At 38.5% G+C, this 14,062-nt stretch overlaps 1 protein-coding gene across 3 annotated transcripts in view; it reads right to left on the reverse strand.

Moving 5' to 3' along the window:
* Positions 1 to 14,062, reverse strand: part of TPST1 (tyrosylprotein sulfotransferase 1) — a 170,190-nt gene that overhangs the window by 97,306 nt on the left and 58,822 nt on the right. For all 3 annotated transcript variants that reach the window (XM_089668457.1, XM_089668456.1, XM_089668455.1), the window contains exon 2: positions 5,187 to 6,113. In XM_089668457.1, coding sequence (XP_089524583.1) covers positions 5,187 to 6,025 — 839 coding nt within the window. In that variant the 5' untranslated portion in view covers positions 6,026 to 6,113. The remainder of the gene's footprint in view (positions 1 to 5,186; positions 6,114 to 14,062) is intronic.

A 14,062-nucleotide genomic window follows, 5' to 3' on the forward strand; every position in this document is an offset into this window, starting at 1 on the left:
TTCCTGCAGAAGTACTACATTTGACACTTTATGTAAATGTTTGTGCTAATGTTTACACGTGTCCAGGGGCGGACTGACCATTCCAGCACTCGGGCACTGCCTGAGGGCCCAGGGTCAATAGGGGGCCCCATGAAATGCCCCTGGTACCTTTTTTATAGGCTTTTTTGAGTGTGGGCAAGGACACAGGGGCCCCATGATCCCCTATTACCCCGGGGCCTCATGAGTTGTCAGTCCGCTCCTGCACGTGTCTAATGTTCAGTGTACATGAGCCATATTGGCCAACACAGGTTTTCAGGGTTGACATGGAAAGGTCAACTTTGTGTAATCAGTGATTACACACAATTTATATTTACTTGTGAATCCTAAACGAACTGCGCATGCACAAATTCATTGGCCTTCAGACATTCACGAATGTTGTCAAAATTGCATACAACACATCAATGACTCATTCTGGGATGACATGTACAACATCCATAGTGTGTAATCAAGGGCCCCAATGCTGCTGATTACACATCGTTGGCATGCCAACCCTTTAGCAGTGGCAATAGCCAACAGCATAGGCTAATGCTGTACACATGCAAGTGTAGAACAAATTTAACATACGTACACTGTATGAGCAAGTTTTTATGTGGGATCTGCTCCCAGAAAAATCCTTTGTGAAGACATATGCATGCATGTGTGCATGAGGCCTTGATATTGTAACTTGCAAAGTGCACAGTCTATTTGCCTTTAGTAAATCCACCCCAATACATCCGTTTTGTAAGTGCAAAAAAATACCTGTTAATCCTGAAAGAAGACCATGCTGCCCTATGTCCTATTGACTCTGCAATCCCATCTCAAATAATGGTGTTAAAAATTGTGTTAGGACTACAGAACACCTTCTCCTCTTCACTGTAAGATAGGGAAGGTGTTCTGTAGTTCTGACACATTTCCTGTCATAAAGGAGACAAGATTTCTAAACAGATAATGTACAGAGCTTTGTAATTCTAGGACATGAACACTAGGTGAAAGTAAAGCCTGTAAAAAGATAACTAATGCAGATATTACATCTAAAGGTTGGAAAGCTGTAGTATATTATATTTATATTTAGATAGAAGCCCTGTCAGCAGTGACAACGCGCCGCTGGGTGGATCCGCTTTATAGGCAAGTCTGTCATAATGTGCTAGTATGTGGTGCCTACTAGCACTATATGACAATAACCTGCATGGGGACCATTTCTAAAGGCTGGTGGTTCTAAAGGCTCAAGGTTTTTTTTTTTTATACCTGTATGCAGGTAAACATCCTTCTGTATGCAGCAGTCCCCCCCCACAATACTTACCTGAGCCCCATCTCGATCCAGCGAAATGTTTATTGTTTTTTTTTTTAATGGCCCTTAATTAATGGTGCACTGAAATGAAAATTCTGGACCAAAACCAAAAATTCAGGATGCACTTGACCGAAAAACCAAAAACGGACAGTTTTTTTCAAAATTTAAATACATTTTTTGATATACATATAGTTGTATTATATTCGACTTTTAAATTAATATCATGAATTTAAATGAATATGAATTTAAAAAATAAAATCCAGTAACATAAAATAACTTATTAATAAAAAAACTTAAGTAACACAAAAATTGGTCAGAAAATAAATAAAAAAAATTTAAATAGAGGTGTTTTTGCATTGAAGTCAATAGGGGGCATTTTTGCATTTAAGTCAAAGGGACCTGATTTTGCATTAAATTCAATAGGGGCGGTTTTGCATTGAAGTCTTTGGGTTTTGATTTTGCATTGAAGTTAATAGAGGGACATTTTTGCATTGAAGGAAATGAGACACAATTTTGCATTGAAGTCAATAGGGGGCGTATTTCCATTGAAGGCAAAAGGTACACAATTTTGTATTGAAGTCAATGGGATTCGATTTTGATTGAAATCAATGGCATGCGATTTTCAATTGAAGTCAATTATTATTATCGGCACTTTTTTTTTCTATCAGCAAAACGCTGATAACTCTATTTTCGGATATATCGGTGCATCACTACATTTAATATCTCTAAGTTAGTTTACTACCCCTTTAGCATAGCATGTAGTAGGCAAAGTTCAATGCAAAAAGATTCTTATCATATGACATTATGTGATCCACTGCATTCTCCTGTACTGAAACCGTATCTATGACTCTTCATCTGATGTCCAACATCAATCAATAGTTATAGGGATTTTTTTAAGGCTGTATTTCTAACTGTTCCTGGCTCAGCCATCTGCACATTAACAGTAAACTGCTAGTCTTGCACTAAAATTCATATTTCACCTTTGACAGATGAGAAGAAGAAAGTCAGATTTTTAAAGGTTACGTTGACATTCTCAGCAGCATATAACTATACAGAGACTATGATGTAAGATTCCGTGTGTTGCAACATTAATATGTGGTTTGAATGCCAGTGCCCCTGATAAATGCCAGTGTCTCAGAATCATTTGTCTTGGACTACTAATCTATGTGGTTATCTTGTAGTTTCTTAATACACACATTTCATTTTTAAACGTACAAGGCACGTTGTTGCCTTTTCTAGCCATACCTACAAGAAAGCATGTAAAAAATGCAGACCACAGCTCACTCAGCTCCTTTTAATTATGTTGACTTGAAAGTTCAGAGCAATTTGCAAAACAGGAGCCCACAGCAGCCACCCTGACAATATTTCTCACATTCCTCTTATTGGCCGATATGGATTATATTCACTTTGCAGAAAATAACTTCAAAGTATACTCTAGATCAGCGGTTCTCAACCCTTTCACAGGGGTCGCCTAAGACCCATGCTACACCATGCTTCAAGACAAAATTTCATTTATTTGTAATTAGAAATAAATATTTCACAATATAATTACATATTGTTTTTGTGATTAATCACTATGCTTTAATTATGTACAATATGTAACAATGAAAATACATCCTGCATATCAGATATTTACATTACGATTCATAATAGTAGCAAAATTACAGTTATGAAGTAGCAACGAAAATAATTTTATGGTTGGGGGTCATCACAACATGCGTAACTGTATTAATGGGTCGCGGCATTAGGAAGGTTGAGAACCACTGCTCTAGATGGTATAGGGTACCATCCCTGCTTCACAGCTTCGACTCCAACATTTGATTTGTGTTGGAGATGCCATCAAACGACGGGTACACTCCTGCACATTTGGTGGGAATGCCCATTGTTGCAACCCTTCTGGGGGAAAGTACAATCTACAATCACACAAGTTACTACATATGCCCTAGACCTTTCCCCCTCACAATTTTTGCTTCACCATACCGCTCTTCCATTTCAGACATACCGCAAATCACTCGCCATGCACATGGTAAATGCTGCAAAGCAATGTATCTCAGTCCACTGGCGCTCAAGACATGTTCCCACTATACGAGAATGGTTTGCTAAGATCGACAAAACTGAGGAAATGGAGGAACTGATTTCTATAGCTAAGGAACATCTCGAGAGATTTAGGAAAACATGGGCATGCTGGAGTCATTTCAAATCCACTTCTACCTATCACCTAATAGTAAAGGATCAATCTATATCCGCTGACTGAATGTCCTAATACAATGCGGTATTGGGAAATACCCGGATCACCGGGGACACTTTTACCTTACGGGGTTTTTGATCCACGGGTTACCCCACTGACCGATCTTGCACGTACCATATTCTAAGCCTTATTACTACCTTTCTGTCTTGGCTAATACTTAGGGAAGTGATCCAATTTAACTTTTTATTACCTAAACATTCTACTGTCACTTAACCCCTTACTCCCCCCTCCCCAAATTATTATTTTTTTTTTTTCTTTCCCCCATATTCCCCCCACCATCTCATCCTACATTTCTTTTTCTTACTGTTCTTCTTTCAGACCTCCTTTTTTTTCACACCTGTTATACCACCTTATCATTCATTCATCACCAACCAAATAGAGCACTTACTTCCATACAGATATGACTAACCTCAACTATATCATACACTCAAGTTATAAATACGTAAACCATGACTTTCACAGCATCCAATGCTTTCCCTACCCTAATCTTCATATCACCTCATCATTTACATTGTATGCCTGACGTAATGTTCTACCCCATTTTGACTTGTATTACAGTTTACAATATGTCCTGTCTGCGAAACGAGAGGCAACATGTCATGTTTATGTTCTGACTGTGATCTATAGCTGTATATGCTCTATATGCCATTTTGTTTCTTCTTATATTAATTAAGTATTTTTGGAACATATATTCACTTTGCAATTTCCTGTTCTCTCCTTGTCATGTGCTCCAGATAAACTCCCTTTAAAAACACTGAAATAAAGGAAACTACTGTAACAAACAAAAGGATTGCTTCTTTAATATCCAAGTTTGAAATGGAAAAAATAAAGCTGAAAGTAGCTCTTTTCACACTGATCCACTGCAAAAACACAGGAAAACGCAGAGGCGTTTTTCCTGCGCGTTTGCCGAACTTTGAGCATTTTTAAAGGACATGTGACTTAAAACTGCACCAAATACGCTTCCCAGAGGCGTTTTTGAGGCTCTTTTTGGACGCTTTTCAGGCATTTTCCATTGATTTCAATGGGAAGAGGCTTTTTTTAACTCACCAAACATGCCCCAAAGATGCTACAAGCAGGAGTTTTTACACAGCACTGCAAGTGCAACGCCTCAGTGTGAGAACATACATTAGGTACATATTTGCATACATAGGGAAGCATTTTTCTTGAGTTTTTCATGTGATTTTTTTAACGCAAAAACGCTTCAAAAACTCCTCAGTGTGAAAGTAGCCTAGTGTCCTTCAGCTTTGGTGCATGAGATGCGCTTCACTGACTCAGAGTTTTGAACACCATTGATAATAGATTCTGTGTTCGTCTTTAGAGATATAAACAGATTGTAAGCTCCGAGGAGCAAGGCCCTACTATCCCTGTTGTATTGTTGCTGTATTGTCTCCAATTATATTGTAAAGCACTGAGCAAACTGTTGGCGCTATATAAATCCTGTATAATAATAATAATATAAACATACCACAAACCATATAACTCAGTTTACAAAAAGTATTAATCTTAATTCCCTATCTATTAAGTTACAGGCTGTGTCAGTGCCATGCCCTATTCTAAAATGCCTTAGGAAAGGCTGTATTAGGTGTCTATCAGAGTTGTACAATAGCACAAATTTTGTATATGGAAACTTACTTGGACAGGGAAACGCCTCCAGCTTTGCCAATCATATCTTCATGATGCAGTACAGCATCATTCCATGGAATCGTGAGGAATTTCAAAAGTGTTCTCATCCATCGCTCTGGATGTAAAACCAGCTGTTCATAATGTACCAACATGCACCTGTCATAGCCCACCTCCATGCACTGGTTATACATTGTTTCTATAGCACGGTTCCACTTGGTTAGGCAGTCTCTGTAGCTGTTGAGATCAAACCCAGCAATAGTAACTTTTCTAGAAATCATGGAGTGCACTGAAGCACGTCCATCTCTCACCATAAGAAGAAATTTGGCATTGGGAAATATTTTGGCTAGGTACGATAAAGATTTTAAAGCAAATGGATCTTTATTACACAAGTAAGGTGCAGGTTCACCATGTTTAACTATTATTTCCAATAAAAAAGCCTGCATGGCTGAGTCTAGCACTTCGTCTGTTACACCAGCTTCATCTAGGCGAATTTTTTCTTTGCTTGATCGTGCCCACATCTGCTTGACAGCTAAAATCCGAGGAATAACCCTGGTTTCTTCTCCACATCTAATCTCGGGATGGGCGTCAAGCATGGCACGCATGAGTGTAGTTCCACTGCGAGGCACTCCCCCAATAAATATTAATGGCATGTCCTTATTATATGTAAAGCTAGTGTTCACCCTTTGCTCAGTCCTTAATGTTGCTTTGGGGATTTCCATTTTGACTGGCTGACTGCGTTCTTCTATTCGATGGTGGCACTCCATTGCATGTTGTCCTAAGTAGAACACTGTCACTGAGCTTATTACAAGGCATGCCAGTAGCAGGTTTTGCTTTAGTTTTCCAATCATTTTGACAATGATGGAGGAGACAGATGGGAAGTGATATATTTTCTTTACAACCTCATGACAGATTTTACTCAAAATTGGTGACCGCCATCTACAGAACAAAAAAAACAAAAAAAAGATCAACAGTTAACAATTACACACACAGTGATCGACTGAACAAGAGCAGTTGGTTTGCTTGTAAAAATGTTTTACTCATGAAATGTCAGGTAAATTGCTTGAATGCAACATTTTGGAACCTAAAATTCTACTTTAATATTACTTTAAGGAAACAAAGTGAAAATGGGTGAACAGGCAGGATTTTTAATGAAGACATGCTTTGTCTCTTCTGCATTAAAGCTATTTACCAGCCTTTCTGCCGCTGTATAAACTCAGCAGTGCTGAATTTTACAGAACTCCTGCACATGCGCGGTAGTGTCTCAGTCCAGCCAATGACAGTGGCCAGCAATCAAGACCCAGAAGCCAGCCACTCAATTATGTCAGTGGCTGGCAGTGTGTTCCAGGGGCAGCACATCACTGGATTCGAGGTGAATATAGTTCTGCATTAAAGAAGCCCAATTATTAATATTAAACCCTCAGTGTTTTTTTAATTTATCACATTCAGCAGAATAAAATAAACTCCAGTAAACTAAAATTCTTATCCCAGCACTTGCAGTTTACAACTTTCAAGTCTGCTGGCTCCTACTCTCTCAGTGCTGCTTCCCTGAAAGTCTTCCCAGTAAAGAGTTAGGAGCAGGCTATGGGGCATCCTAGGCTATGTGTTTCTATTGATGTACACGGTGTAGGGAGACAAAACTCCAGTCCCTGCAGGCAAGGGTGGCTCCAAAGGATGCTGCAAGAGAAAGGAGCCACCCCGAAACAGGAAACCTGGAGCAGCAATCACGTCACCACCTTAAACTGGAACATGGTCAAGGAGATGGGAAGCATGGGACAAGATGAAGAAGTGAATAAATCATCTGCTGAAAGTGGTGAAAAACGTATGGTTTTGATATCACCTTACCATTAAAACATCCCCACAGATTCCAAACTGCATATAAGAGCTTGCTCTTCTGGTTGCTGGATGAATAGGACTATTCAGCTTTCTTTGGCTGAGAAAATAGCAAGCTCACAAAGAATCATCTCTGAGAACCCACTAAAATCACTTAGTTTTTTTGAAGGTTGGTTTTGTGTCAGTTCTCTGCTTCACTAAAGAAAACACAAATCAGTTCTTAAGGCTCTGGATTCCAGTGTGATAAGGTTGGTAATTAGAAATTAAACATTACTTGTCAAGTGAAGGAATATATTTACTTTTCTATTTATGGTGATGAAAACTTCCTTTGAAAGTTTGGGAACCCAGAAAAATAAAATTCAAATACCCATGCTGTGTGTGGTACTGAATGGAGACCCAAAATGTATAAACATGATTTGTGCACTTTGCAGGATCTGTAAGTCAACATCAATGAGCACAATTGAAGCCTCCATAGGTAGCCTGTTATGACTTCCAATAAATGTGACTCATGGGTGCTTGCATGGATTATAATACAGGATTCCAGATGCTCTTCAGAGAAGAAAGTTGCAGTCCTCTTCCATTTTTGTAGCATAGCTACACTGACGCAACCACACTAGGCCCATCATTTACCACAGTTACCAATGTACTTAGTTGCCTTACAGATATTCATAAAGGAAAGTTCATACTAGTGCTAACTGCCTAAAGCTCAGTACACACTATAGGAAAATGGGATAAATGATTGATTTTCCGCCTCACAGTAGGTTGAAATCAAGAATGGTACTAACTGTACGAAAATTCTCATATGACGAAGGCTTTTTTTTTTTTTTTGTTTATTGTTTCTGATCATCCGCAGTCTTTCGGATCCGATTTTTCTCACACAAAAACCGTACGAAAACTGTACACATAAAAACGAAAATCATTCTGTTCCCGTACAAGAAACATTTTGCAGATTGTCCCTTCAGAAATTTTTGTTTGGAAAGTCTGAATCAGATGTCGAAAGTTGTATGCACACTATACGAACATCAAATGATCATGCCTCGTACGGAATTTGTCTTCCAATCTTCTCATAGTGTGTGCCCCACTTAACACCATGCAGGCAAAACAGAGCTATGGATGAACTGACACAGCTGAATTGTTTAATGACTTTGCTAAAAGCCATATTTATAAAGCACTGAATGTGGCATCCACCAACTATTCCCAAAAGCGTCAGTCAAACACTGTAATTTAAAACACATGTATCAAGAATAAACAATTGCAGTGAATGCCCCATTCAATGCTTTATAAATATGCTCCCTAGACTGCTGTAGCAAGATCCAAAGTCTATGTTTGTCCCCCTCCCTTCTTTCCATGGCAGACCCTAGTGAAATGTCGGCGACACATGAGCAGAATTGATTTCACAAAGAATGGTGGGTGATTGAATCTCCTGACACCTAGCAACAGTTCTGTAAGAGCAAATAATATAAAACTAAGGAGCCAGGGGCACTTTCAGGAAGCCAGGAAAAAGCACATCCACTGACAAGAGCAGAACAGGCTGAAGAACACCAGATGCCATCTATATTTTTTTTTCTAACTGGTTCTTGAGATTTTACAGCTCTGCTGTAGTGTTTCTTGGTAGTAAAGTGGCTTATTTATTATTGTAAAACAAAGTACAAAAACTATATGCAAGAATGGATAAGGTGGAGAGGCAGGGTGGGGACATCAAAACCTCCATCATGTTCAGTCAGAGATTGCTTTGCATTCATTAACTGCTTCCCCGCTGCCCTATAGTAGAACTACTGCTACAGGACAGCAGTGCTGCGCAAAATCATGCATATATACGTGATTTGCATTTCCGGGTAGGGGGCACGCACATGCGCTGCCCTACCCACGCTGCTGTTGGTGGCTACAGATGTCAATCACCAGGTCCCAGCCGGAGATACTCCGCCGGCACCCGGTGATCACCGAGTAAGACTGACAGGGGAGAGATCTGTATGTAAACAACACAGGTCTCTCTCCTGCCAGCAAGCTCATGCTGCTGTGTACTTCTCTGTACAGCAGAGAAATACACAGCAGCATGCTTACCGAGTAAAACACACACAGCACATTTTGTAAAACTGCACACAGTTAACCCTTTGATCACCCCAGATGTTGATCCCTTCCTGCCCAGTGTAATTTGTACAGTGTCAGTGCTTTTTATTAGCACTGATCACTGTAGTAGTGTCACTGGAATGTCAGTGGCAGTTAGTCATTTCCCATCCAGTGTCAGAATGCCCGCCACAGTCCCGCTATAAAATCGCTGATCGCTACCATTATCAGCATAAAAAATTAAATACAAAATCCAGTATATATATATATATATATATATATATATATATACACACATACATACATACATACATACACACACACACACACATATACACACACACACCACCACTTGTAGACAATATAACTTTCAGCTAAACCAATTAATTTACATGTATTGAGATTTTATTTTTTAGCAGACATGTAGCAATTAATATACATGTATTGGGATTTTTTTTAGCAAAGACATGTAGCAGAATACATTTTGCCCTAAATGTATGAAATCTGATTTTTTACTGGATATGTTTTATAGCAAAAAGTAGAAAATATTGGGGGGTTTTTTCCGAATTGTTGGTTTTTTTTTTGTGTATTGTGCAACTAATAAAACACACAGAGGTGATCAAATACCACTGAAAGAAAGCTCTATTTGTGGGGAAAAAGGACATAAATTTAATGTACAGCATTGCATGACCACACAATTGTCAGTTAAAGTAACAGTGCCGTATTTTAAAAAATGGCCTGGTCAGGAAGGGGGGTAAATCCTCTGGAGGGAAAGTGGTTAAAGACATTCAAAATGTTCTCTGAAGGGCACCATTGCTGAGTGAGTGACCTCCTGTGTTTAACATGCAGCAGGGCAACCGTTTAGCACAGGACCCAGAAGATAGCAGTGATCACTGGTGTAGAGGTGCCTACTGCAGTGATTTCCAGTTTCTATTGGGATCTTCCAGGCAAAGCACATGTATACTTACACTAGTACAACTTGGACCAATATAGCTGTGTAAAAAAGGCATACCTGGAATTCAGCTTTATGCTAAAACACTGCAAATGCTAACAGTGAGTTAGATTTACTAAATGCATATACACTATGCACTTTGTAAGGGCTTTTGCTTCAGAGCTTAGTAAATGGGGTAAAGCTTGACTTTGCGAACAATACCCATTCACATGCAAGGAAAAAACAACAGCTTACTGAAAATACAGCTGAACCTGATTGAGTAACATAATATAACAAAAAAAATGATGAAAAATGGGTAGCTCCATATTATAAATAAGATAAGCAAGTAATTTGTCTTTTACACTGTACAACCATAATGGGAATACCTGGGATAGCATAGTCTTACTTATGACCTAATTAGACACAAGAAGAAGAATACAAAACACAAGACAAAGAATCCACAACAAAACAATAAAAATATATATACTGTTTCCTTACCAATATTTTTGTAAACATGCAGAATTCCACAAAAAAAAAAAAAAATTACAAAAATTGTGCTTCTTTGGTGTTCTGTTGCCAGTAAACCAAAGCTGACCAACGACCTTGCTAGATTATGGCAGGACACATAACTATATGTGACAGGCTGAGTGAACAATGACTCAGTGCATTGGCTCAACCAGTGAAGAGTTTGTGTAATAATGTCACAGAGAAAAGGCAGCAAACATTGCTCAGAACACAATTCTATTATCATGTAGTGACGCACATTCTCATTATTTATAGATTCTTCCATGGCCCAGAAAAGGTCAGCATCAAATGACAGAAACCCATGATTGCTTGGACGTAGGCTTTTTAATCGGCAAACAAGAAACACATAATTGATTCCTGAATTGGAGGGATTACCATGTCTTGATTTTCTATTAAAGTGCCAGGTAGTGAAATAAGAGTAAGTAATACATGATATATTGTAATACATGACGTATTGTAACTAATATTACAACACAACTTAGACACTACTAAAATGCTTAATGCTCTGGTCAGAACAAGTGAAATGACATGCAGAGTCAATTAACAACACATCTGAAGGCAATTAAAGTAACGGCGATGTAGTCATTGTTTCCATGTTAGGCCAACTCTAAAACCACCCTCTTATCTCCCACAAATGCTGACCTGTACATTAGAGACAACTGTATGTGACTAACTGCCATTGTGCTATTGCTGGCATCTTTTGGAAAAGTTGCCTGGCTATACTTTTCAGTAAGAGAAACTGCTGAAACAAGAATGCTGTAAATGAGTGTCAGAAAAGTATTAGAGATCTGTATCTCTACCCTTCCCTCTATACCTGTTCCAGATCAGACAGCATTAATAGCCGAGTATCAATCAACATGACAGGAAAGTAGCATTCCTACAAGGAACATGTAAGCTTCCTCTATATTCTCTCATGACAAAGTCCCTTTAAAGGAAATATTTAGTGGTTTTGTACACATTTTGTAATACAGATGTCCAACCCTTGACATATCTGTGTCCAGGGTCGCTCATACATCCCTAACCAAAAGGTATCCTCTGGTTGTGCAGATAAATGCAAACTCTGATGGCTGTTTGTTACTTTGTACAAGACGATTCTTGATGCTGGAATCCTTTGTAGCAGAAGGTTTATTTGATTTAAAGTGTTCAGTTTCAAATGCAGATATATGCATAGGCATGGACACAGTCCACATGGTCACTTGCTGAACTGACACAATCCACAAGCAGCTTAACTTTTAAAACAAGACACAGACACTGAATACAATTTGTTTTACTTGAAATAAGAGCAGTCCAGATAATGTTTTTCCAGTCTTTTAGAGTGTAAGAAGACAATGACTTTCCTAAGCCCTCCCTCTGCATAGAAAGTGAAACTAAACAGAGCAGTTCAGTATGAGGCATGGAGTGTCAAGCTAGGCACTCTATTAACCAGAAGCAAAACGGGGACAAGTACAATAAACAAGACAAAAGACATATTGCTGTTGCAGCAAAGATAAGGCTAATGTCAGATACAAGGGAAATCTTGCCTGTAAAACGCAGTATACTGTATTAACAAAGTATATAATAAAGGGCCTCTGAGCAATGGTGATTGTGGATTGTTTTAGAGGGGTTATAACAACATTTCCAAAGAAATCTGGGGAAAAATTAGATTACCTTGGGGTGTCCACTTTCCAAAACATTTAATTTGGGGGTGCCAAATGTCTTGGCATTTTTGTTAATGTTTTGTACCAGGAAAGAAAAAGTTTATTTAAAATGTTGAATCTTTATATTGTGCATCAAAAAAAAAAGCCCTACCTGTCTCAAACAATGTTATAAAATTCAACTGGGTATTGGGTTGCATTATGGAGTAATTCCTGGTCAAACTTTCACAGTACTGAAAAACCGCCCGGTATTGGAGTGCAGGAAACATGCTGGTACCAATGCGTTTAAAGTGTTACTAAACCCACAACAGTAAAATCAGTCTGTATATGCAGTAAAGCATGCTTGTTATCCTCACTGTGGAACCTAAGGGGTTAATCCTCTGCACTGTGTAAAAAGGCCATTTGATCCTGACTTCTCTGCTCCTCCTCTTGTTCAAATGTCCATGTCTTATCTTCTGATAAGAAAGGCTGAACCGCAGCCATTGTGCACATGCTCAGTTTAGTGTGTATTGCTAGAGAGGTTTTTTTTTCTCAAGAGAGTGCTTGTAATCAGCACAGGGCCAATCAGCACTGTCAATACAGAGACTGGGGGTTTTGCATCCTCCTAGAGCAGAAAGAAAACTCCTCCTACAAGCTTTAACCAGTGTTCGGCTGGACATTGATAGAAGTCACAAGACTGCTGTAACTGCTGATGAGAAAAGGTATTTAGCAGTTTATATTTACTAAAATAATTGCACTTCCATATTCTGTACACTGTGGGAGATCGGATATAGTGAATGCAGGGTCCTGGGTTTAGTAACACTTTAAGCTATATAATGCAGGCAAAACTATTACAAGTTAGTTTTACAAAGAAGTTAATTAAAATTTCCAGAAAACAGAGAAATAACATGAAATGCCTTCTAAGTTCAGAAACAATAGAGTGGTTCACATCAAAAGAGTAAAGCTCCATATAAAAAGGTAAAAAGAGTATGCAAGCATACATTTAGTGGAGATTTATAAAAAGGCATATATTACATGCCCCGATATAGACAATATGGATATAGAGATGTAATATAGGTAAGCCCATGAGGAGTCCTCCATCTGTCAGTCAGGATATGATAATCTAAGACAGAAGGAGGGGGGTTTGGATGAAATTTAACAAGTTTAGTCAAGTGATCTGAATAATGTGAACAACATAAAAAAAAAAGAGGAAAGAAAAGGGAGGAAGAAAAAAAAACTATTACAAGTTTAAAGAAAAGAGTCCTACAACATAAATGTACTATCAGAACAGGTGTAGCTGCATCTTTTCTTAAAAAACGTATTTGAAAAGTACATAATAGTGATACTATACAATTTTGTAGTTGGAATTATTTTACTTTCAGGGAAAGAAACCCTCTGGATCTCATGGATTAGTGTAACAGGAACAAGAAGTTTGAATGAACAGAATGAATTTAATGTGTTTAAGAGAATTAAGTACAGTGCTATCATGGGCTATTCACAAGAGTGGAAGACTAGGGCACATTCTTGGGCTGACATCTCACTTTTTTGAATAAGTGTGCAACAGGCATAAGAACCTGTTTTTGGATTGTGGCTCGTCAATCTTTTGTGGCGAAATCAATATAAAGAGTTAGTATGAAGCAAGACACCTAGTGGGGACCCCATCTTTTCATCGTTAGATGGTAGTTAAAGTGTATGTATAATGCAACATTATTTTAGTTGTGTACATGGTAGGGAAGCGTAAAACCCAAGGTTTTTTTTTTTGTAGTTTCTGGCCTTATTGGGAATTTCTACACTAGAGAGCTGTCATAGAACATTTGTCCCTATCTGAAGACATCCCCTTACCTCTTGCTTTAATTAGAACTCAAAAATTTTGGATTTTCATTTGCTTTCTGTGCCAGTAGCAATGGTCAGCAGGCCAAATA

Source organism: Staurois parvus, unplaced genomic scaffold, assembly GCF_062004578.1.
Source record: "Staurois parvus isolate SC_StPar_1 unplaced genomic scaffold, SC_StPar_1.0 ptg000058l, whole genome shotgun sequence".
Taxonomy (NCBI): Eukaryota; Metazoa; Chordata; class Amphibia; order Anura; family Ranidae; genus Staurois; species Staurois parvus.